We start from the raw sequence: 26,101 nt of genomic DNA on the forward strand, positions 1-26,101 counted from the left end.
GGGGATCAGATAGTCACAAGGTTCCCATGACCCTCCATGAGGCTGAAGTGGGGTATTGGTGTGCCTTCAATAACACAGAATCATAGAATAATTTGAGTTGGAAGGGATTTTTAAAGATCATCTGTTTCCACCACCCCACCATAGACACAAACACCTTCCATGGGACCAGGTGCTCAGATTCCTGTCCAGCCTGGCCTGGAACACTTCCAGGGATGGACCATCCACAGCTTCTTTGGGTGGCCTGTTCCAGCAATTTACCACCATCATTGAAAAAAACTACTCCTTTATATGTAATCTAAACCAACCCTCTTTTAGTTTAAAACCCCTATCCCTTGTTTCAGACTTTTTACTTGCCTATTTTACCTCAACTTTCTCTGGGTAAGAGGTACCCAGCCTAAAAATCCCTACAGGATGGAAGAATTAATTTATTTTGTTAGAATGGGAAAAAGGCATTGCCAAGCAGAACTGAAATGATAGCAAAGCTATAACCCTAGCTGTCACTCAGAGGGGCTCCAATAGACAGATACTGGACATGGTGAATTTGTCTCATCTCATCTGCTGATTTTCACAACAGCACAATTAAGAAGGTGTTTCCTTACTACTGTGGTGATGGATCCATTCAGTTTTTGTGGTACTTCCCTAGCACAGCCTTGCAGAAGGGTCCTTACATCTTGCATTCTCTCCCTCAGCTAAATACCACCTCAAAGCTTGAGCAGGATAGATTGCCAGTGTGCTTGCCCTGGAGAGCTCTTTGAACTCACATCTCTCTTTTTTCCTAATTTAAGAGTACAATTTCATTTTTTTTTCTTCCTGTGGCAGCACTGCATTAGGGAGTTCCTGCCTCTGCACCATTCCTTTGGTTGTGTCAGTGCCCTTGTTTGCAGGGTCTGACTGGTTTCCTGACTGAGACAAAAACAACCCATAAATAAGGAGCAGGGAAGAAATTCCATAAACTGCTGGTGCCTCTGTTATAAGAGATGTGGAACCAGATCCTGAGGCCAAAGCTGGGCTTGCATGTAAGCTGACCAAAAATGCCCCCTCCTGGCCCTTCTTTCCCCCTGCAAGCACTTGTGCAGCCATGCAGTGACTCAGACTGGAGAGCTGATCTAGCTGAATAAGCATCTCCTTGATGTTTTTTTTTTTCCCTGGGTAATTTCTTGGGTTTGCTCTATTCCTAGTTTTGGGATTCACTCCATAACAGATGTAGGGGGGGAGGGAGAAAGGAGAATAAGCAGCTGGAGGTGGAAGATGCTGCTTAAACCAGATGCTGGATTTATGTCCTAAGATGCTAAATTTATGGCCTATGGTGGCTTGGCCTGAGGTGTTTATATTCTGGGATTCTGGCATCTTCCTGACACAAATATCAGCCTTCCTTGAAAAACTGCATTATTTATTTGGTTTTGCTAGGAGGTAGTTCTGCCTGGGTTAGGGCCATTCCATAGTCCTTTGTCATGTACTTTGGAAATGGAAATTCCTGTGTTGGCTGAAATCAGAGGAGCTGATTTTCACCCCGTGCTGTGGTGCATCTTTTGCTATTGGTTGCCCATGTGAAAGCTGAGTGTGGCAGATGCATCTCAACAGGCCCAAGCCAAGAGTTTTAATGGAATTAATAATTTTGTAGGGGTTTAACAGACATGTCAATCTGCAAAGGAACAGAAAAATATTCTTCTGGTTCCTTTGCTTTCAGTGAAAGGAAGAAGAGAGTGTTCCTGATCTTACCCTGTCCATTACAACCATTAAAGACACATTTTTGGCAATCCTAGATGTTAAAAACAGCAGCATTTCTTTGAGTAAGAGCACTAGCAGAAAGGCCTATATTATGAATATATCATACAATTATGCTTTTTATATTTATGATATATAGCCCTTTACAACAAGTAAGAAAGAAAGCACAAGGTGACACAGAGTCATAGAGGTGAAAGGTACATGGTCACATACAAAAATGCAGATAGAATAGTGCATGGTAATGTTCTTATGCTGAAAAATTACTTAGGGCAATGACAGCTGGAAACTTTGACTTGGGTTGCAAATTGAAAAGGAGCATAGAGTTCAAAACAGGTTGGAGATGGTTTTCAAATCTACTGTCTGTAATGAAAAGCATCAACACCAGAGAAGAAAAGGCAAGAAACGTGTACAGAGGAAGATAAAAAACCAGAACAGTTAAAACATGGCTGCAATGAGTGAGGGTGGAGATGTTCCTTGTAACATGACTGTGATCCCTCCTCAGAAACTGTAAAAGGCAGTCACTCAGAAATTCCATGGAGGATCTAGGGGAAATTTGTCTTTGGAAGAAGTCTAAGCACATAGGAATTCTCTAGCTGAAAAATGCCAGAAGTGGGATGCTATATTGATCATTTAATGTTGATTTTTGGTTTTGTGAGAAAATAAAATCAAACAGGTGAGCATAGAGTTCTGTTGCCATTGTAGCTTCTCTCAAGTCCACACATTGATCTGCTTGAGCTTGGAAACCCACTGTGCCCATGTAACTCTACAGTGTGTGCATTTGGTCAGGTCAGACCACAGGCAACCTGAGATCACATCTGCCTGCCACTGACTGTGAGAAACACAGCCTCAAGTCAACCAGTGCAAAAAGGGATACAGCCTCTCTTACTTTGGTTTAAAAGGAAGGTCATCTCTTGGAAACAGTTTAGCATGCAGGTGGATGCCCAGGACAGCTACGTGTGCTGCTCCGAAACACAAGGCACATCTGTGTGCACTTCACCTGGGTGTTTTCTTATGCCTTATTTTCCACCTGCATTTTTTCCCAGGTAGTTTTACAAAGTTCTTTCCTCCTGAAATAGGTTTATTTTCATTTCAGCTTCAATGGAACAGACAGGGACTGTACCTGAATCAGGTTCACCCAACTGTCCTAGCTGCCCTGCCTACTACTTCTCTGGTTCCTCTGATATTTCAGAGATGTTCAGCCTTATAACTGCTATTTTTCTATTCCACTCCCTTCTGGGTAGGATTTTCTTGCCAAGAATGAGGGCAGAAAACTGATTTAGTTTGATTATTTTTTAAATTCCTTAATAGGATTCAAGAAGGGCAAAACTGGCTTTAGCATTAAGGCTACTCTACATCCTTCACTACTGCAAAAGTGTAAGCCAGGTAGCCCTTGCAGCTTGTTCTCTTCCTTGTTGATCCAGCATTCATGTCACTTTGTAAATGCTAAGGTGGAAGGCAACAACCCTGATAGCTATTTATTTCCTCTTTATTCTTTCTGTATATACTGGCAAGATTGACAATGTCTCATAAACTGTAGATGAGAAAAGTTTAATTTGCAGGGTAAACCTTACTGATCTAACCCAGGCCTGAGTAATTGAAGTGCAGATAGAAGATTTTGATCCTGGTAAAAGATTGTTGGGCCAGACTAGAAGAAAAGTGAATTTGAGCCAGGAACGACAGCTGCAAGGGCCCAGAGTTTACATTTTCTGTTGTGAGGATTCTCCTTGGGAAAGAGGTTCTCCACAGCACACTTATTGACCTGACATTATTTGCATCACATCCCAGCAGAGAGGACTGGGATGTGCAATTATTCAGCTTCCCAGTAATGACAAAATACTAGTAGAAGGTCTCTGAGAAACACTGATCCTTTTTTCCCTATTCCCAAACACCCTTAATTCAGTTTTGCTCCGACTATAAAGTGATCATTGTCAAATACCTGTTCCAGAGAAAGCAATTCAGTGCAAGTGTGGGTGATGATAAGAGAGATGTGCTGCCTTGGAGGATGCTTGCTGAAAAGGCTCCATATGGCAGTGGTACCCTCAAGGCAGAAGCAAAGGACTTCCATTGTCCAGGAAATGGCTGAAGATGGTGACACACAATGGTGCTTCCCCTTTCTTGGCTTATGCCAGAGCTCAATGTCTAGGACATCACTTCTATCCCTCTTATCTTCCCCACTGTATCAGCAGCAGTCTCTACTCTTTGGGGCTTCCTTTTCAGCTCTCTGACCTCACTCTTCTTTCTCTTCTCTCCAGACTGCCAAAGCAGCAGTTCGATCTGGAGTCTTTCTCACTTTCTTCAGGAGGTAAAATTCAGGATGGCCTTATCTGCCAAGGAGGCCTAAGCCAGGCTGTAGAGAGTTAGGAAATCAATCCAGCTCTAGTAGCAGCTTGAGAGCAAAAATCCTATTAGCATGAATCACATCTTTCAGGATGCAAGCATAAAACATAAAACCTAACACCATGGAGTTTCTGTCACAGCCTTGAATGTTAATATAAGTTTGTGTATCTAGAAGGTATTTGTTTTATTATTGTGCATTTCCCTGTCTGCTGCCATTTTCCAGGGGGCAGAGGTATTTTCCTTTGCTATGCAGTTTCCTAAGGAAAATGAAATACATAGCAGGGCAAGTTCTGTGACAAATGGTTTCTGGTCTATTTAGACACCTCTGCCCTCAATTCATTCTTATGCTTGTTCATGCTAGATTGAAAAAAATGTACCTTTTCACTCTATTTTTGAAGAAGACTGCTTTAGGTCACTTGGTATTTTTGATGCCTAAATTTTTCAGACCAGGATTAATCTATATAACAAGCTTTTGGCTTGTCAATTTTAAACAGATTTTAAAAATAACTTTGAAATATAAGTGTCTTCAAATTACAACTGGCAAACCACTTATTGTTCAAGTTCAGCAATGCTCTGGCTGTGTCGGAGAAGCCCTGGAATTAGCAGGTCTGGAATCAGTGAAGGACATAAAGTCCTTTGCAAGTAGACAAGCTTCTTGTAGTTATTATTATATACTCTCCTATTACATACTTGTTAGCACTTAAAATTTCATGTCCTGTCACAAAGTCTGTGTTGTCATTTCAACCTTCTGGAAACTGGACTGAGATTGAGTTGAAAATTACACTCTCTTCCCTCATAGACTCTCACATTTTTATTTATTTTTTTCCCACACATGGGTGGTTTTTCCAGAAGAAAATTTCTGTTGTTAAACATAGGGCTTTGATGTGACCAGCTGATTTTGAAACTGATCAGCAATTACAACAACAGGGAAAAAGAGCTTTGCCTGTTCTTTCCAGAATAAAAAGTGAGTCACTTTTTCCCCTGTGTCCCTTTTTATTTTCTTTTATCTAGTTTGAAGAAAATGTTCTGGATGCTTGCCTGTTCCTGATGGACAAGGCAGAACTGGAGCTCTCTGGTCGTGGAAACCCAATCAAAATCTGCCGTGTTGCCTCAGCAGTGGTATGTAATGAATGCCTAATATGTGTCAGAAAGGACCCATAAATCAAAGCTGGGCTGATTTAACTGGCCCTCTTGCCCTGACATGCTCTCTACAACACACAACAGATCAGTTGTCCATTCTGACAATTGTCCATTCTGGGCTCTGACATTTTATTTGTCTCCACTAAGGTTCAAGCAACTGCTATTGGCTAATTGCCTTTTCTTGAGAATTGTGCCTCACTGTTGGGAAAGCCACTTTTAGACATTGCACTCCAGGCATAAGTGTTTGTTATGTGACAATGTGCTCATTTTCCAGTAGCTAATATAATTGGGAAAGCAGTTTCTGCTATGGATAATACAGTGGCGTGATGGGTGGCGTTTTGGATGGGGAGCTGAGGAACTTTATGTGGACTCCAGTGCTAACCTCAATGGAGTCTTAGAACACTGCAATGGTGCATGTTGTTGTGTCTGATCCAAGCCCCAAAAATAACTGAGGAGACTATCCAGACTTCCATTCTTTCCAGTTGCCAGGCACCAGGAATCATGCTATGGGTTCAAGAGCAGTCCCATCCCTAATATTCAAGATGCTAGACTCATCCAGGTTGTGGAAGACAGAGGCTGAGTCCTCTCTTTTGCCTTGTTAGAGGTCTGAACTGGTGCTTTCTGCTTCCCAGAATAATACTCGAGTCACTGGCTAGAGTAATTAGATGTTCTCCTGAGCCAGCTACTAAAATAGACTGTCCACAAAACATGGCTGCTGGAGACAGATGATTCTTTAACCTATTTGCCCAGGCTTTAAGAAAATGAGCTCTTTGTCTTAGAAGACATTGAAGTAGAATCTCCAGCCTCTCAATCTTGCATGTTAAATAGAATAGCTTCAGCAAGAAGTATTGAGAACACCTCTACTTCTCTTTTAACATTTTAGCTAGTTCTTTCACCCCAGACATTAGAAATATAGCTTTGAACCTTTGGATAGAAGAAAGAATCAAATGTGGTTTCCTCATCCCTGAACTAGTAGATGCAAAAGTCCCTCATGTAAGGACTGTGAAAGTCCTCAGGACAGAATTGAGCAAACTTTATGAATCCAAATAAGGCTTGTATATTAGTTGGGTTTTGAGCCACTCAACATTTTAGATAAATGAAGGAGTTCACCATTGGAAATCCAGGACTCAATAGACTTTAGGGCTAATCAGCAGAATTGGGCCATAACTGGGTAGGGGGTTTGGTCATTGAAATCTGGACCTGAGTAAGAAGTGGGCAAGAGAAATCCCACCTATGTTCCTTAAACTCATTCTTGCTCAAGTTGAAATGTGGTAGAGTTGAGCTTGTCTGAAGATATGCACCCCCCATGCTGGAATCCTTTTGAGGCTTTCTGGCACAGCAGAGCAAATAGAGTCCCTCTCTTCTTCTTCTCATTACAGTCAGAGTAGAGAGTGAAGATCATCATGGTTGTCCTGTCCTTGAAGTGATTCTTTTCTTGGCATGTTTCCTACACTGGTGAGATGGGCACAACCTCTTAACCCGTTGGTTATGGCTCTGAATACTTATATCAGTTCAGTCCCGAAGTTCACAAGAAGTCGATTTTCTAATTATAAAAGAGTAGTTAATGCAGCCAAAAGCTTTTAAATGAGAATTGTGATTTATTTGGCTGGCGTGTAGCTGTTCCACATTAGCATAACTAAAAGGTACAGCGTGAATGAGCTTTTTGCACAGCCTCAACTGGTTTGGTTCAAATTGCAGCTAGGAGACATATTGCTTGTTAATGCCTATCAGTGTAGCCATTAGTCAGCAAAACTCTTTGCTTTATATAATCTTACCAGAGGAAAACTTACACAGCAAATTCCTTCTTGTTTTCATGTGGGCCAGATCAAAGAAATCAGTTTCTACTCTGAAAATAACAGTAGACTCCTTCTCCTCTCAATCTGTTGTAAATCAGGAGTGATTTTATTAAAATCTCTGGGCCAATATGGACAGAAAAACAAATGATGGGAAGAATACAGCTTAATATTTCTGAGACTTGCTTACCGGTATATAATTGATTGTGTTTACTAAAAATGCACAACAATAAGCGTGTTTAATGTTAATTAAACTTATTAACTGGTGATTTAATTTCAGATTTATTTTTTTGACCTTCATTCAGAATTGTTCAGTGATAGAGAATCCATGGCCCTTAACAAGATTGCCCTACCTTCATAATGAAACACTTCTCTCCTACTTTCTAGCCTAAACTTGGCTGTATTCACTCTTTCTCATCCTTTTGGTTTGCCGAGTTAAAGAGCTTTTTGTTCAGTCTCTGACATCTCTAATGCTCATTTCCTTTGATTTTAGATTAACTCCAGAGATGACGACGGGGTGATTGCTGGATCCTGGAACAATTCGTACGATTATGGTGTTGCACCTTCAGCCTGGACGGGAAGTGTGGACATTCTCTTGGAGTACTACAGTTCTAAGCAACCTGTCCGATATGGCCAGTGCTGGGTTTTTGCTGGTGTCTTCAACACATGTAGGTATCAGTGAGAAAAGCTCCAAGCTGCTATGTGGCTCCTGCTTAACAGAGTTTTTAGGTAAAACTAACTAAAATATTTCCTTGCTCTGTGCTGTTCAGGAGTAAATAGTAGGGATACTTAAAAATACATGGCTAAAATAGATGGTCTTTAAATAAACCTCTGGTGTGTCCTTCAGGTCAGCTGCTCTTCCACACAGATCTGTTAACTAATTATTGGTTCAGTGAAATGTACTCAGTGACTCATGAGGGTAAGTTTGTGTGAAAGAAGTTGATTCCTTCAGCACAGTCCACAGTTCCGTCCCAAATTCTTAGACAGAGTGCTTGTCTAGACCTAAAAAATTAAATAAATACTCAATATGGGATATGCGATAGTGTTTCTGCTCCAGAAAGGCCAAATCTTACCTACTGAGTATTGCTCCTAGGAAAATTGAGGTGCATTGTCCCTGCATGTGTTAACTCAGCACTGTTTACATTTTATGTAGAGTTCATGAACCAGAAGAATGGAGAAAATAAATGATGGCACATTTAGGAATTGTCTAGCACTACAAGGTTAAGTCTAAGCACATTTGGTCAAACTAGAGTTCTAGTGTTGCAGTAAGCAGAATGTTGCAGGTCATAAAAACCACTGGGGAAAGCAGCCTTGGATTGGTCCTATATTTTGACTGTCTAGCACTTTCTAACATCATCTGCTAATGCACAGGAACACACTTTGTGGCCTCCTATGGAGTTGCTCCAACAGGTCCATGTCCTTCCTATCCTGGGGACGCCAGAGCTGGAGGCAGCTCCCGGGGTGGGGTCTCAGCAGACCAGAGGGACAGAAACCTGTCCCTTGCCCAGCTGACCACACTACTTTGGATGCAGCCCAGGATGCAGTTGGCTTTCTGGGCTGCGAGTAAACACTACCTGGTTATGTTGAGCTCCACACAATGGGTTTGAAAAAGTTAATGCAAATGTTTCTTATGGATGCAATTCCTTGCAGTGGATTCCATGGACCACTTTGTCTTCTCTGCCCGTTGCCTTATCTGGATTTTTCTAAATCACAGACAGACACACACCAGTTCTCCCACCTTCCCCCCACACTTGCCCTGAATCACCACTACGCAGTAATTTGCCTGCAGGCCACTGTGAAACTGGGGCGATGCAGCAGAGCCCGGAGCCTGCTGTGTTAAAGGGAGAGGCGTATTTATCTGGGGCAAAACTTGGCTTGGTTTGCTGACTAAGTTAGTCAAGGCAGAGACCTGGCATTTTGCACTGCAAGCATAAAGTTGTTGAGCATTATGAAACGCAAATATTGTCCAGTATTGCCTGATCAGATGATAGCCACTGACACATCCAGCTCCTGGCCACTGCACAGGGGGGGACAGTGAAGGTCCAAACAATCACCTGCAACTCTCAGAGTTGTTTTGAGGTGTTTTTGAGTCTCTCTCATCTCATTGTGACCAGTCCAGCTTTCCAAGGTCACTATATTGTACACTCAGATACTCATCTGTTAAAAATGCTAAAACATTCCAAAAAATGGTCATTAATCTTGAAATTGTCAGACAAATTATTTCCAATGAGCCCTGATGGCTCATGTGCTGGAAGCTTGGGAGGGCACTTGAATTAAGTTTAATCAATAGGTACATATGGTATTGGATGCATCCAGGTAATTTTTCATCCAGGAACTTGAAATGAATGTTCAGTGTTACACTTTATTGGGAGTCACAGTAGTGACAGTAATGAATATACAAAACCCAGCAGTAGCAGCAGGGCTGTTCAGCTCTGCAGCATTGGAACTATTTTTAAATAGGATTTTCAATAAAAATCTTTTCCTTAAAAAAAAGCATAAATCCCCCCAAAAATCCACCTCAAACCAAAAACCACCATCACCACGACCACCAAAAAACTAACTAAAAAACTGAAAAAAACCCCAACAAAAATTATTTTTAACCACCCCCCCCCAAAAAAAAAAAAAAAAAAAACCAAAACAAACTCTGTCAACTACCAAAAACCCCTCACCCTCTGTTTTTTGCAGAACCATGTTGGCTCCTAAATTGAAAGCCAGGACCTTTTTCTGGCTGACATAAAGTATGTCATCTGGAGTAGCTGAGATGGTGTGTCACCCCACAAACCCGTTCCCCTAGCCCAGGGATGTGCTCCATGCTTATTTATCTGCCAGAGTAGGCAACAAACACGGAAGCCTATTGGTACACTGTTTCAGATTATGGACATAGCTGTAGCGTTTCCACAGTTTTTCCACCTCTCTTAAATTTACCCCTTGTCAAATGGTAAGAAGAGTCGTCAGTGCTATTTTGTGATGGTGTGAGAGTGAGGGCTGGAGGCTTTTTTTTTTAATCCTCCTTTTAAGGTCTTAATGAAAGAAGGGACTATTGACTACAAAATGCTGTTACTTGGCAGGCAGTATGAATTATGTAACACATTTTATTCAGATTCTCAAACCTTGTCATTTCAGTTGCAAATAATGCAGCTTTTCACCATTGTTAACAGTAATTTTCTACTCTATTCTTTGTGTTCTCCAGATCCCATCTGACAGCAGACAGGAAAACAGGAAAACTCCAAATAAAAACTCCTTAAAAGGAGATACTTTCTATTAATTTTCTTTTTACCATAGTCCCATAATTTTCCCAAGTTACTGATGCCTAGAGACCACATATATTGTGTATCTCTTGCAAGCTCAAACTTCTTTTCTTTTTTATCACATTTGGTCATTCAGCTGACCCATTGCACCCAGATTTGACCTGAAATTCCACCATGTGGTCACTATGCAAAGCTGCTTTTAAACTATTGGTAATCAGATGCTTCAGTTATAACCCTTGTACCTCTTTAATGCTCATAATTTTGAGACCAAATCAAATATTTAGCAAGTGCAATATAAATCAGATAGAAGGAATTATTTGGGTTGATTTGACTGAGTTGTCCCATATTGTTCTGGTTATTACTATTTCAGTCATCTCACCCTGTCATCCATGAACGCAGTCTCCATATTTGTCCTTCTCATCACACTTCTGTCTTTGCCACAGTTCTGAGATGCTTGGGGATACCTGCAAGACTCATTACCAACTATTCTTCTGCCCATGATAACAATGCCAATTTACGGATGGACTTCTTTCTGGATGACGAAGGAAAAGTGGACACCAGACTTACAAAAGATTCTGTCTGGTGAGTCCTCCTGGAAAATGCCTTCAATGTGTCAATGATCAAAGTAGTGATGGCAATGCCTGAATTGTGTTTATTTCTCTGTGCATTGAAGAATGCTGCTGGCTTACGTGGAAGAGAATGAATAGATTGTTGGTAGGCTGACTAATATGAAGACTTGTGGTGTAAACAGGCAACCCCTGGGGAATCCTGCTATTAATGTTCCCATACAGTGCTCATTTAAGCACACTGGAGAGGTGGAATGGGCCTATGCTCCTTAGGGATCAGTTTTTCTAAAAATGGAAGAGGGTAGGATGGGCGCTTCCATCCTTCTGGAGCCAACCTCCAAAGGGTACCTCAATATCTGTGGGAAAACAGCCTTTTTGATCTGCTTGTGCCCAGTTTCCATATTTGGAGACTGTTTTACATTGTGTGCACACAGTCATTGTTGCAAAGAGGTTCTTTCCAAAATAAACCCTGTTCAGCTGAAAGGAAAGTCAAGGTATCATAAAAGATACTGAAATGCTATCATCAGATTTATAAAAAGGAAACTCCCTAGGGCCAAGAGAAGTTTACACATTCTTTTTGAGAAGGCAGTCCTCTAGGTGGCTCTTCAAACTCTGTCTCCTGTCTGACAGGAGAAGTGTAGTATATATTGATTATATGCTCTGTGTGGGATATTGGCCCTCAAGCCTCTCCTCCTCAGAGTGAAGAAATGAATGTGACCTCTACATTCCTATATTCAGGAGATACTTGTCCTATTCAATGTTAATATACCTAACTTGTGTCAATGAGATCTTCAACTCATTAGCATAGCAGCTCATCAGCATGCTTCATTAATAACTTAATCTCTTGAAGTCTTTGTATTAAAACTGCAATAAACCCACTATGTGGTGGAGGAAGGGACTGAACCTGTTGCTGTGACATCTTTTATGTGATTTCCATATTCAAGAGGAAATCTAAGGAAAGCAGGTTCATTTACATGTGATGCTTGTGTCACAGCAAGACAGAGTAGCTGAGACTAGAAGGGACTCTTGGAAATCACCCAACCCTCCTGCTCAGAGCAACATCAGCTAGAGGAGGTTGCTCAGGTCTGTGTCCAGTTGGGCTTCGAGTATCGCCAAGGATGGGCACCCCACAACTTCTCTGGGAAACTTGTGCCAGTGCTCAACCATTTTCACAGTAAAAAAAGTGTTTCCTGGTCTTCACACAGATTTTTTCTGTATTTCAGTATGTGCCCATTGATTCTTGTCCTGTCCTTGGGCTACGGAGAAGAGTCTGGTTCTGTCTTCTTTCCCTCAATTCCCTAACCAGGAATTTATACACATGATAAGATCCTACCCAGCCTTCCCATCTTCAGAGTGATCAGTCCCAGCTGCCTTAGTTTCTCCTTGTGTACAGTCTGTGTTTTATCAGGTATTCCTTCCAGTTTCTTTATCTGCAAACTTGCTGAGGGCCTTGTAATCCAGGTAATGATGGAGCTGTTAAACAGTTGAGCTTGTCAGACCCAGTATTGACCCCAGGGGTACACAACTAATGACTGAGCTCCAGCTGGGGTGATCACTACTGATCACAACCCTCTGATCCCAGCAATTCAGCCAGTTTTCAATGTACCTTGCTGTCCATTTGTCTAGTCTACACTTCAAAGGTTTGTCTGTGAGGATGTTCTAGGAGATGGCACTAAAGTCGAAAGGACCAACCCTCATGCAGCGCTCTCTCCTTTGTCCTTTCAGTCACTTGTTTCATCAGAAAAGGCTCTCAGGTTTGGCAGGCACAGCTGGCTGCTTGTAAATCCATGCTGACTACTGCCAATCACCTAGTCCTTAATAAGTTTGGAAATGTTTTCCAGAAGAACTTGCTCTATAACCTTCCTAGAGATCAAAGGGAAGCTGACAAGTCTCTCTCTCCCTGGATACTCCACTCTCTTGAAGACTAGAGCAATATTTAATTTCCTCTAGTCTGCAGGAACTTCCTCCAATTACCATGGTCTTTTGAAGATAGATATGAGTGGTCTTACAGTGACATTGGCAAGCTCCCTCAGCATTTTTTATGAGGTTACCTCATATTTTCCATCAGATCCATTGGACTTGTGTGTGTTCAGTTTGTTTAACTCTTCTCTATCTTGTTACTTGTCCAGTTTTCATTGTTCCAAACTTCCACACTGGTTTCATGGGCTGTGATTCCTGAGGGCAAATCTTAGCAGTAAAAACCAAAGTAGAGAAAACATTGAATGTCTTCTCCTAATCCTTTGTCACCAGGTTGCCTGCTGTGTTCAACAGCAGAGTCACATTCTATAGGCTCTTCCTTTTGTCACTGATTTGCTTGCATTTCCTGCTGCTCTTCATGTCCCTTGACATATATTGTTTGCCCTGTTCTGGCTTTCCTATACGTGTGTCTGGATGCTCAGACAGTGGCTCTGTTTTCCTCCTGGTCACCTGTCCCCACTCTCCCCCTCTTTCTTAAATACCTCTTTTTTTATGTTTAATTGGAGATTAATTTGGACCACCCTGTGGACTTGTGCCACTTTTGGTTGATTTCCTGCACACAAGGATGGACAATTCTGAAGTCTGGAGGAGCTAACGCTTGAAAAACATCTAGCTCTTGTGCATCCATCTTCTACTCAGAGCTGCCTCCCATGGGATTCTTCCAAGCAGGACCTTAAACATGTTAAAGACTACTCTCCTGAGATCCGGAGCTGTGGTCCTGCTATTTGCCTTGTTGCCTCCTGTTAGTACCCTTGGGTAGTTTTGCTTGCTGTCTGTGAGACAGAAGGACTCAGCATGTCTCATGGGGCTGGTCCTTTTATGGCTCAGAGAGCTGTAAAGGAGACGTCTTCTGAAGCCTCCTCTGCCTATAAAAGATGTGAAACAAGAGCCAGTGACTCGGAGCCTCAGTGCACAATCCATTCACGCCCAGCAATGGATCATTGTTATGCTTTACTATTGTTACTCTCATTCCTTCTCTCCTTCTCCTAACCTGATCTATGAAATACATCCCACCAGCTTTTGACACTTACTTCCCTTTCTTTTACCCAGCTGTTTCCCCTGACTTCTTAATTTAATCTCTTTTCTCCTGCATTCTTTTGGGACAGGGTCAGATCATCCAAAATCATCCTAGTCCCAATGAAATCCACATGCAACTTTACACTAACATTTCATCCTTCCATTCTCCATTGCTTTTCCTTGGCTTGGTAATTTTTTTAACTGCCTTGTTCATCCCTTCATCCTCCCAGTGCGTTTATTAGTACATGGTGCACATAACCCTTTGGGCATGACTTAATATATACACCTCTTTTCATTTCTCCTCTGTGTCCTTTCTTTTCATTACTCTGTAACACTCCTTGGTAGCCCACATGCTGACTCCTAATGACTTGTGTCTTAACCCTGATTTTATTTTTAATGCTTCTTTTATTTCTTTTTCTAAGAGGACAAGCTCAAGGTATTTATAATGATTTTTTAAAATGCATTTCTCACTTTTATTTATAATCTCTTGCAAAGTGGAAGCAAAGCTCTTTTTCTTTATTCATATATCATTTCTATTGTACTCTAGCCTTGTACTGCTGAAGCTGATCTGTCTTCAGGTCTTAAATACTCTCAGACTTCAGGGATACTTGGAGCCAGGATTTTTAGTCCAGTCAATCTCTGAGTGTGGGGCTCCCTCTGAATGTTATCTGACATTTATTTATTTTTATTAAAGATTGTCTTCTCCCTCAGGATAGGAAACAACACCACCACCAACAAAACACATATACAAAATTACACAGACTTTGCAAAAAGTTATTTTTATAAATCTGGCCAGATTTGGGGCCATCAGTACTGTCTGTTCTCCTTGTCTTTCTTAATGATGATATAAAGACACTTAAAGAATATTTCTCTTGGATGGGAATCAAGACTCACTCCTACTGTGATGTCCAAGCAGATCAACATCAGCATCTCAGCAGAAATTTTCTTGATGTCACCCAACCCCACAGGAGTTCATCCATATCCAGGCCTGTGGAGAAAGCCCTTCTGAGACCTCTGCTCTCCCATTTAGTCCCAGATCACTTTGCTCTAATTTCTCAACAATATTACCAGTGCCTGACCCTAGCAGTCCCTCTCAACCTCAATGCCTGAACTTGTTAGCTCATAAAAGGGCGGCAGCTGCTTCCAGCATCTGCCTGTCCCATAAGCAATACGAACTACTGTTCTTGAATTGTCTTCCAGGCATAAAACCCGCCTGATCATCTTTTATTAATTTCCCCATTGCTTTGTTTAGTCTATCCGTAATTATCTCTGTAAATATTTAATGGTGCCTACATTGATCTCTATTGCCATTCTTGCTTTCTTTAATGTCTCAGGCTTGCTGTAGAATACAAGAATTATAGAATCAGTTCAACAAATTATGGCCACGGAATCAGCTCTTCAGCTATGCTCTCACTTCCATAGGGAAGTTTCTGCTACCTTTGGAAAGGCAAATGTTTCCCTCATCCTCCTTTTCTTAATGCTCACTGCTCTACAAGCAGTGTCTTTCTGTCCATTCAGATTCAATATCCTTATGTGTATTTGCTATTTGCATAACAGCAGACCTAAAAAAATTGCCATCCTATTGTGTCCAGCACTACACCAATAGAAACCAGAAACAAAGGTTCTGTCCCTAAGACAAATACAGGAAAAAATAGAAAAACTGTGCTACCTAATTAAATAACTGAAGTAGATCTGCCATTTTCCACACTGTTACCCCACTCCCAGCCTTGTTTTCATCATTCTTTCCTTTTGCCTGCTCTTCAGGTTCTTCTTTCACAGAATGCAAAGCCAGTGACACATCCGACTTTGATTCAAAGTGAACCAGTGAAGGCTTCAGGACAGGGATTATCTTTCTCATATGTTGGCATAGCAGTTTGCAAATACCCACCTTCCATGAAGCACGTCCCCATTCTCGGGTAGCCCTCAGCAAAGTTCTGTGAGCATGATTCAGCGCTGACTACTCAGCAGCATCAAAAATTCTCAGAGTGTGCGTCATTTTCCTTGAATAATTCCTTTTTCTGTAGTGTTGCTTCATTAACTCTCCTAACTGACAAGTTTTACCCTGATCCAAGCTTTCATTTCCACTTTGAAATGTCTTGTTAGGCAAGCTTCAGATCCTTCTGACTCTGCTCCATACTGGTTTTCACCTATTATTAATGAAATGGTCAGAGTTTAACAATCCCCATTTTCGTTGCTAATATCATTGCGTGTACTAGAGGCTAAATCAGCAGCTACACAGATGTAAGTTTATTCAGATCTGCTGTAGGATATGTATAATTTGCAAGCAAAATTGGCCCTTTCTCTACCCTTTCCTTCTTTTATTTTTTTGCAGTAATGAAATTCAAACACTTTCCTGTGTTTATTGAAAGACCCTCTTTCCAGATTATCTTTTTTTCTTGCTTGTTCTCTCCCTTGAGCGTTGGTAGCATTGCTGGAAGTTACAACATCTGTCCATCTTTTCTGCTTATCTTTGAAACACCCAGGGCAGACTGTGATGGTGCTGTGCTGTTTTTTTAATTCTTCTGAGCATCCAGCCAGGTGAGAGCATTTTAACCCTGAGCACCTAGATGAACTACTCTCAGAATTTTATAATTCGGGTCACTGTCCTGGGCCCTAAAGATGCAAGTTGGCCCACAGTGATTGTAGGTAGGTTTTACGAAAAGATGTGTGTTTTAGGAGCTCTGACATCATGCAGAGTCATGACACATGGGAAAAAACTTAATAGGAATCTACATTGAAGATGGTTTTAGAAAGGCTGTGCAGGGTCTTTTTCTCAACCAACATGGAAGCCAGCAAAGCATGCTTGTTTTGAGCCATGAAAACAAAAACTACACACTGTATGTTCCAGAGTTGATCCCAAATCTCTTCATAAGAGATGCCAAAGCTTCAGTCTGAATAATTATAAAGCAGACCATCTTTCACTGGCTTGAAGATTCAAAGTTTGCTTTAGCAGGCAGATTGAAGTGGAGGTGTCTGGCTGGAAAGAGATTCTAGTTTGCGTAGTTTTTCATATACCCCAACAATCTCCAAACACTGCCATATCTTCTGAGACATTTACACTCAGAACATAATAGAAGAATCTAAAAACCTTCTTCAACATTCAGTCAAGAAACTACAAGGAAGGATTGTGGCTTTCAGATTTTAACAGCTAGGTACCAAACTTATAGACCTAAAAATCTGTTCTCTTTAAAGAGTCAACATTTTTATCCCTGAATTGGCAAACAGTGTTATTGAAGCAATGCCAGGACATAAATACACAGGATTTGTTTTGGTCTGTGTGCTTGTTTCCAAGAATTTTATATACCGGTCCCATCTCTTTTCTAAGGAATTATCATTGCTGGAACGAAGCTTGGATGACCAGACCTGACCTTCCTGTTGGTTTTGGAGGATGGCAGGTTGTTGATGGGACACCTCAAGAAACCAGTGATGGTAATATTGCTTGAAGTCCTCCTTAGTTCACTTTCTAATGTTTGGGATCTCTGTTTAAAACAATGAGCTGATGATAGCTGAGACAGTGGCACCGTGAGGCCAGTGACAACTTCTTGAACAAAATAATCACACTCACCTCAGGGCCCTCGCCTGATTTGTTCTGAACTCTAAACTAAATCTGTCCTTATTGTAACACTGCTCATGATGTCCTGGGAACGAAATCCTGAATGAGAAAGGTGCTGCTTGGTACTGAAGAGATGTGATCCTGTTGCCAAAGATGGCTTTTCACATTTTAGAGTATCTATATAGGAGTCTGATCAGATTAATTCTCCTTTACTTTATGCAGCCCTAACTGAACCACACTAGCAGGCAGTAGGTAGGAGAGAAACATGGTCACTGGTCTTTCTTTCCAGTCCTTAATTTCCTAGCCTTTAAAATAGAATCTTCTCAAATTTGTAGCAAGGTCCTTCTCAGCCTGTGGTGTACCTGACTTCTCCCAAAATTATCTGTTTTAACCAAACCCAGTTGTAAGTGCATTTCAAGTGCTTGAGACTTTAGAATGGATGTTATAGTGCCATTAAAGGTACTGAACCACCAGGTTACTCCAGACCTGAGTCTCTGTTATCTACATGGCTGGCAACAAAATTAAGCTTTTTGCTTCTTGGTCAGGAGTTCCTGTAAACTATTAGCAGATTTTGTCAAACCCCAAGAATTCTTTTTCTTTGAGAAAATACAATTTTTACATGTTTTTAATTTATTTAGTCTCTCACTTTGTCTCTCTTCTCCCCATAGGTATGTACAGGTGTGGTCCAGCCTCAGTTCAAGCCATTAAACATGGTCACGTTTGCTTCCAATTTGATGCTCCTTTTGTCTATGCTGAGGTACAAAGTGAAATTTTGTTTTATGTGAAAATTTTTGCTGGAGTGAATGATATCAGTAAGACCATAGTGAGACAGAAGATAGCTCTCCAATTTATGGATTGAGAAATTACTTCATGTATACTTCATGTCACAGAACAATCTCATTTTATGTTTTGACATGCCAGCAGGCGTGATATGGCTCTAATGAATGACAGAGATTTCTCTACTCTCTGCTCCTCAATGTAATAGTAAGGAAAAGCTGTTCTGACTTCACTGAATCTTCAGGCTGTGGTCATTTTTCCTTCCAAGATTCAGCTATGCTGAATGGGTCACTAGCTCTAGCTGCTCATTCTCTTTGCTCACCACATTCCTTGTGACTGTGGTGGGTCATGGAGATTTCACATGGGTGATTTGACTGACAGATTTGAGAGGGAAATATCTCAATAAGGAGATGGAGGGCCTGGTCTGGAGGTTTAACCTCTTGCATCACCAGAGGAGGCATGCCCAGAATTGCAACACTGCGGGACAGGTTTCTCTCTAATTGAATTGTAAATGGCTTAGGACAGAAAAAAAATGAAGACATTTTAGCTATTAAGCACTCTCCTGTCTATTTCTAAAGCTTTTTGGTGCAAGAAATGTGTAGTAGTGCTCCCCAAATTTGAATGACCTTTATGTTGCCTTGTAAAGTTTACACGCTCTGTAATTCTGGAGCTGTGAATAGTAAAATGCATCTCAGCATTTGACTAATTTTAAACATGAAATGTAGATGTGACATTAGCGGGACTTCAAGTCAATGCATCATTATTTTGGGGGGGATAGGCTGACTCCTCTTTTTCTCTCTACTTTCACATATCTCAATCTTCTTTCATTTAATTTCATAGGTGAATAGTGACATTTTCTACACAAGAATGGAGAAAAATGGAACCCAAGTGGTAGAGAACATTGACACAACCCGTATTGGGCAGTTGATTGTGACCAAGGAAGTTGGAGGTGATGGAATGGTGGACATTACTGAGGAGTACAAGTTCCGAGAAGGTAACCTGAAATGGGCTGGGACCATATGGACATAGACTTATATATATAAGATGTAGACAGTCAAATCCTAGATGATGATTTGGAAACCCTGTCACTGAAGGAGCTTCATGAAAAGCTGCCAAAGTCCCCTCTGGAGTTCTTTTTTTTTGTGACTCTATCCCAGAAACACTGTAGATGCCTTGATCCTAAGGCACAAGCAAAGCACAAACTGCTACTCTGAAATGCTTTACACTAAGTTATTTGTAGTGAAAATAAAAGCTAGTCATGGAGCAACTCAAAGCATTCAAAACAATTCAAGGCTTTCTGTGCAGATGTTTAGACATTTCTTATTCAGGCCAGATGTTCACACAGACTTAACCAGTGTAGCTATATTGATAAGAGTTCATCTACATCAGTTTGTCTGATATGGCTTTAGCACCAACTCCCTTGGTGGCTGTGAAGTTTTCCCACTGCTGGTGTTACCCCTGGAGGGTTCACTGTCCTCATCTATTTATTTCAGCTACTACAAACGATGGAAGACAAACTCTTATGATCAGTAGCTGGGCTAATGCTGCACTTCTGTTTCTTTTCTAAATCTGGTTTTCATTCATTTCTAGGCTCAGATGAGGAGAGGCTGGCTCTTGAGACTGCTGTGATGTACGGTGTTAAAAAGCAAAGTATCCAAGATACCACGTACCAGCCACAGACAGATGTTGACATGGACTTCCAAGCGCAAAAGGCAGTCCTTGGCAATGACTTTAAAGTCACTATAACTTTCAGGAACAAGAGTCGCAACTCCTACACTGCAACTACCTACTTTTCAGGCAACATAGTGTTTTATACAGGAGTCCCAAAAAGGGAATTCAAGAAACACTCTTTCAGTGCAAAACTGGAACCCTCTTCATGTAAGTCTTGCATAGCTGTTTTCTGTGTTATTAACTTTCACCAGTGTTTACACCCATGGGTAGAGCCAATTCTAGTTGCTCGGGGTAGGATATTCTGTTGGGTATCAGAAGGATCCCCTCTCTACCCTGGGCTGGATACCAGGGTCATTTAAAGCTGAGGCTGTTTTCTTCAGGGTGTTTCTCCCTGCAAAATGCTCTTTTACACCAAGCTGTGTCTCTGGGAATTGTTAATTTTAGTACTTTAGTACAAAAGAAATCAAAGGAGCACAGGTATTAAGCTGCAAGGTATTGTTTTTCCATTGAATTCCTTTATTTTCCTAGCAGCCTTTTAGCAGGTGAAGGGGAAGTTCTGGTTCCACAGGGTGTCATGTACAGAGACAAGAGGGTGTATTTTTTTGTCTTACCTGGTAGAAGCTGACAAGTTCTGAACAGATTCAAATGAAAATCTGACTTTGGAGGATGCTGTGGTTCAGGATTTCATATTTACAGTGATCTAAAAAGTTTATATGTAATGAGAATGTGCCACAATAGAGCAGGGATGCTTGTCAGCTGGGCAGCAGCCCCAAAGGTGAGTTATCTTTACAGATGCAGCATTCACTTTTCCTAGTGCCCTCTGGAATACAGTAGGGAGATCCTGCCTCCCATTTCTCATGAGAGAAGCAGTTCCTGGCAGACCAGCTCAGGAGGCTGTGAGCAGGTTTTTGTACTGCTCAAAGTAGGAAAGAGAGATGTTCTCCTTTTTAAACTTGGACATAATCTATTTCCTGTTAGCCATTACAGCACATGTTTAGGACCAGCTGTACTTCCAAGTGCTACCTAGCAAGCTCTAGCAACAAGTGACTGCCAATCACTCGTTCTCCTGACAGACCTGTGTCCTTGGTCAGAAAAGTGATGACCACGTGCTCTTACAGAGATGAAGTAGAGGATCCTTCCCTGCTGAGAGAGTCAGCAGCCATGACTTTGCCTTCTAGGCACTGCTACTGGGCAAATCAATTTTTCTAAGTGCAGGAGGGGTGGCAGGACTTTGGGAGCCCAAAGGATGGGTCTGCTGCTGGATTACAGCAATCCCAGCTGACCTCTGAGCTTTTTGTCTTCTCTACCTCATCCCAGCTCAAGAGACACTGTGAGCCCTCTTTCTTCCAGGAGGACTAGTTTTGTCTCAGTGAGAAGTCTCCATGGAACCACAGTTCCTATCAGGCCACAAAAAAAAAAAAAAAAAAAAAAAAAAAAAAAAAAAAAAAAATAATCCACTGCTTTCTTCCTCACTTTGAACATCATCTGAAACTGCACACTTTATTTGGAGCTCATTATTCTGCAAAAAGTAGAAGTCCCCTGATAAAGATCTACTTGTGAAGGTTAATAAAACTTCTACCTCCAGCCTGTAACAAAGCCCTGAGAGCTACTTGCTGATTCTTTCTAGCTCTGTGGATCATTTGCAGGGGGCCTGGAAATGGGCATTGGATTGTTCCAATATATGCTATCAAAACACAGTGTGAGGGCTTATAGTGACTTACATCAGTTACTAAATATCTAATCTGAAAAACTGCAAAACTTTTGGAGACTTGAATAGGTGCAGAAAAAAAAATCAGTTTCAATAGTCTTGGTCTAAATTCTGTGCCACTTCTTTGATGAGGGAAAATTCAGTCATCTTGTAGGAGAAGTGTCTGCTACATTTTCTGGCTGTGATTTGTGCATGGTTCCAGGACTTATTTATGTCTGCTCTTGTATCAAAGGTCTGTGTAGGGTATTACTACCTAAAATACAGCTTCTGCAGTGCTTTGAGGATCATCTGGGTCCTCTCTGCAAGAAATGAAATTAAGAGATTTTTAAACATCACTGAGCATCACAATTCATTTTTTCTAATTTAACTAAAAGCTAAGAAAAAAAGCTTCTTGAAATAGGTCTGAAAACACTGAATTGAGTGATGGTGAGTGAATGCAGTCTGGAGAGAGTCACCTGAAAGAACAGAACATGGATGTTTATGTATGTGTACCAAGAGTATGTCCCCATCACTGCTTCTGGCCAATGAGACATTTTTAAAGTTATTCCCACTTTTCAAGGTGGGAATTTGCTTATATCTGAGCTACAGTCATCATCAACTTGTGGGGCACTCTGTTCTGCAACAGGACAAAAACCTCCTCCATTTCTGAGGGTGATACATGAAATTTGAGCATCAATTCTTTCACCTTTTCCTTGGAAAGAAGTACATGTGAAATCAGGAATAGTGTCTGAGCAGGTGGGCAGTGTGAAGGAAGATAGTGTGATTTTCTGCAAGTGCATGAGAACAATCTGCTAGGGATGTAATGGGAGGGTACCTTCCAAGGCACCCAAGCAGGATTTGTTCAGGTCAAGAAGTGTGTTTGTATAAATAAATATATATGTAACAAAAAATTACAATGCTAAACAGATGTATTAAAGGCATTCTTCCAGCCCCAGATACTGAAAGTATGAGGGAAGCTAAGTATTCAAACAGGAAAGGAATGAATTATTTTCAGAATAGTGATTAAAGGAATTGTGTGGGTTGAAAAGATCTTTGAGGATTTGAATAGCTTAAACCTTCCAGTGCCTTCAAAGGTGCTCTCGGATCTACTGAGTTATATTTAGTTTTCTCTATTTTTTTGAAAAACTATAAGGCAGCTCAGTGTTGTGTCTCCCTTGGCTTTCCCAGATGCACTAAATGGTACTGACAAATTATCAGCACAACCAATGCTAAAACAGTGGAAATATATTCTTCCTTTTTTCCTGCAGTGATTAAATTTAAACAGAAAAGTTTGCCTTTTCTTCCATTGTAAAGTAAATTTCTCCTGGTTTGTAACTAATTTATTTACTTATTTACTTCTCACATGAGAAATACTTTGCCTGATTTATAATTTACACTTAAGGGTATTACGGGAAATTCTTTTACACAAGATAAAGAGTGAGAGGGAGGGAGCAGGAGCACATCAAGTAATTTTAAGGCTGGCCTAGTAAATCCCGGTCAGGTGGCTGCCAAGGGAATAGCTTTGAAACCAAATCAAGGAACTGGTTTTGATGTGAGTGGATCAAAAGAGCGAAAAGGGGTGAATGTCATTTACCCAACTGAGTTCAATTATCCCAGTGTTTACAGTGTATGTCACAAATACAATACAAATAACAGATAACAGTAATCATCATAGCTAACAGATGGGAGATCTTGATGTGTTTACTAGGGTTATAATGAATGTTTATTGAAAGAAGAGCTACAGGTCTATATATTTTGCCTGGTCAGTTAGTTAGCAGGTCTGATTCTCTAGTCACAGTCTCACAGTCTCACACCATTGTTGGCCTGGGAATTGCAGTTCAATATAGTTAAAATTAATGATTCCCTGCTTCTCAACTGTCTAGCCTACAGGGACTTGTTCCTTCTGATAATTATTGTCAGAGAGCACATGAAAGCTCTCTGGAGGGCATGCTGGTGACAGGAAGACCTTCTTGCTAAATTTTGCAGGCAAGTCCAGTGTAGAACAAAGGCAAATATCCATCCACCTCCTGGGGAGCAGGTGATCTCCGAGGTAGCCTGCATGGGCTCACAGCCCCCAGTTGCTGCTCTGGTGGCATCCCTGTGCCAGGAAGAGAGGCAAAAAAAGAACAGGAGTAAATTGAAAGAACAAACATTTACAGGAATGACACTCAGATTAAAATCTAGTTTGGACATTTGCACCTGATAGATATGTATTTCCAGCTTTCCTTTCATTTATTTTGTGGTAGCACCTAGAAACCTTCAACAGTGGAATGGCCCATGCAGAGGGTACTGGGCAGGGGCTGTGCACAAACCCAGCCTTTGTCCCTGGAAGCTCACAGCCTAAATGGAAAGAGGGAAAACTTAGAGGGGAAACGGTGTAGTAAAGAAATTAAGTTAGTTTGAGGGAAAAAAAAAATCAAAGCCATTCTTTAGCTTGAAAGCCACCTTTTTTCCTAGGCACTCATGTAATTGGCACTGGCCATGATGAGAGGAGCAGTTAGTGATCAGATTGCTTCAGATACTTTTTTCTTTGCTGTGTCTCTCCTCAGCCAGCTCTTTCGACATTGTGATCAAATCGAGCGAGTACATGCGTGACCTGCTGGAGCAAGCCTCCTTTCACTTCTTTGTGACTGCACGGATCAATGAGACAGGGAAGATTCTGGCCGTGCAGAAGGCGGTAATGCTGGAAATTCCCGCCCTGCGGATCAAGGTAGCTCACGGTGGTGCTGGAAGGGATGTGTTCTCTACAAGGGTGTGGCATTGATTGTGGGGTGGAGGAGTGTGTTTCTTTAAGCACATTAGAGCCTCTAACATGGACCTTATAGAGCAGTGGCTGGCTGGAGGGTGTGAGGGTGTACATTATTATATAGTGTATTGAGCATCCCTACCTTGAAGAGAGAGGCTGATAGCAGCACTGGTAGTGAAGAGCTGAAATAATCACAGTGGAGGAAAGAGGGGGAAAGATCTGAGAGAGCTGAAGAAACTCAAAGGGTAGGAGAGATTACCCACTCAAGTTCTTTAACTTCTTCAAAAGTCTATTATGTTTAAAGCAATGCAGCACAGGGGCCTCTTGCTGAAGAATGAAGAACGCTGCTATTGAAGTAATTTTGCTGGGAGAGCTTCCACAGGTATTGTGGAAAGTTTCTCCAAACTTGAACGGGCAGCACTGATTCAGGACAATGTCTTGGAACTCAGTGCTTTGCTGCCACTCTAAAATGTACTGCCAGTGGTGTTCCCTGAAAGTGGAGCATTTCTGCAGACAGTGGTGTGGTACCTATGAAAATGGAGAAGAATAATGCCTGAGATACTACAAGGAGCCTATGTTGTATGGCAAAGACAAGGCATTTTAACTTAACTGAGATTAACTTAATTAGCCCCTTTAACTGGGATTTAAACTTCTCAATTCATAACTAAGCATCCAAATAAATTGCATTGTTTTCAAAAGCACCAAGCCTTCATCTGCTTTGAATGATGGAATTTGGATATGCTTTTTTTCCTAATACTAGAAAAAAAAAATCAAATCAGAACACAAGTTCAGGAAACTTTATATAAGTATGAATGCAGCTCTGTAAAATTCCGGACCTTGAAAGAGATCCACCTTTTCCTCTCCATATATTTATTTGAACTAGTGCTCAGGTTTCCATGTAATAATTTATGTAGCAACTGCAAAAAAAGATTTTTTAGAAACGTGGATCAAGACTACATCAAAGTTTGCCAAAAAATCTACTCTGATTTATGGCCATTAGAAATACCATGATGTTCTGATCAGATAATTGTATTTTCGGTACTAAGCATTCCAGAGAGGAGGTAAACAAGACAAGCAAACTCTACTTCAAATACCTGTCTTCAATAACCAAATTTTAGAAGTAAAGAATTCTTTCAATACTTAAACAGAACATCTTCTACATCATCTCAGATTTTCAACTTCAAAATAGTTTATCCTCCCTGCAGTTCTGAAGAAAGGATTTTTAGCATATAGAGTAGATTGTTGTCCAAACCTCATGTTTCTGAGTAAAACTAAGTTTTTCTCTTTTCTTTGTGACGTATGAAAATACACTGAAATTTTAAAAGCTGAATTTTTTAAGAGGTACGTGTGGGTATGCACATGTGTGTGAGCAGATATTGATAGAAGAAATTTTGATTTATTGCTTTTTAATGAAATTTGAGATAGTTTATCTGTTTTGTTTTCTTGGGAATTTTGTTTGGTGGATGTGATTGGCAGACCAAATTTCTTGATGTGAGATTGAGAGAGAAGAATGAAAACATGTGTATCCCATTATGTCTCCAGATGAACCTTTGGTCTTTGTCTGTTGGTCTAAGGAAATTTTCAGACTCAACAGTTGAGGAAATTACACCCTATTCTAACCTCGAGATCACGTTACAAAAATAAGACCAGCAAATACATATCATGGTCTCAGCTTCAAGTCTGGGACTGCAGGATGATTTTGATTAACACCCAGTGATCTTAAATGGTCAATTGAAATTAAAAGGTTGTTGGATCTCTCATTGAGCCAAGGGTTCTGAAAATGCCAGTGATGTCCTTTTTCATATTCAGGTAACCAAATGCCATTGAGAGCTTTGTTGTATCTCCTCCTTTACTCCAGTTATTT

General features: G+C 40.9%; 1 protein-coding gene across 3 annotated transcripts in view; it reads left to right on the plus strand.

Moving 5' to 3' along the window:
* Positions 1-26,101, plus strand: part of F13A1 (coagulation factor XIII A chain) — a 59,169-nt gene that overhangs the window by 26,240 nt on the left and 6,828 nt on the right. For all 3 annotated transcript variants that reach the window (XM_009090236.4, XM_050971264.1, XM_018924002.3), the window contains exons 6-13: positions 5,074-5,181; positions 7,489-7,663; positions 10,687-10,825; positions 17,129-17,232; positions 18,025-18,113; positions 18,974-19,127; positions 19,724-20,011; positions 24,041-24,201. In XM_009090236.4, the coding sequence (XP_009088484.3) occupies positions 5,074-5,181; positions 7,489-7,663; positions 10,687-10,825; positions 17,129-17,232; positions 18,025-18,113; positions 18,974-19,127; positions 19,724-20,011; positions 24,041-24,201 (1,218 nt within the window). The remainder of the gene's footprint in view (positions 1-5,073; positions 5,182-7,488; positions 7,664-10,686; positions 10,826-17,128; positions 17,233-18,024; positions 18,114-18,973; positions 19,128-19,723; positions 20,012-24,040; positions 24,202-26,101) is intronic.

Source organism: Serinus canaria, chromosome 2, assembly GCF_022539315.1.
Source record: "Serinus canaria isolate serCan28SL12 chromosome 2, serCan2020, whole genome shotgun sequence".
Classification (NCBI taxonomy): Eukaryota; Metazoa; Chordata; class Aves; order Passeriformes; family Fringillidae; genus Serinus; species Serinus canaria.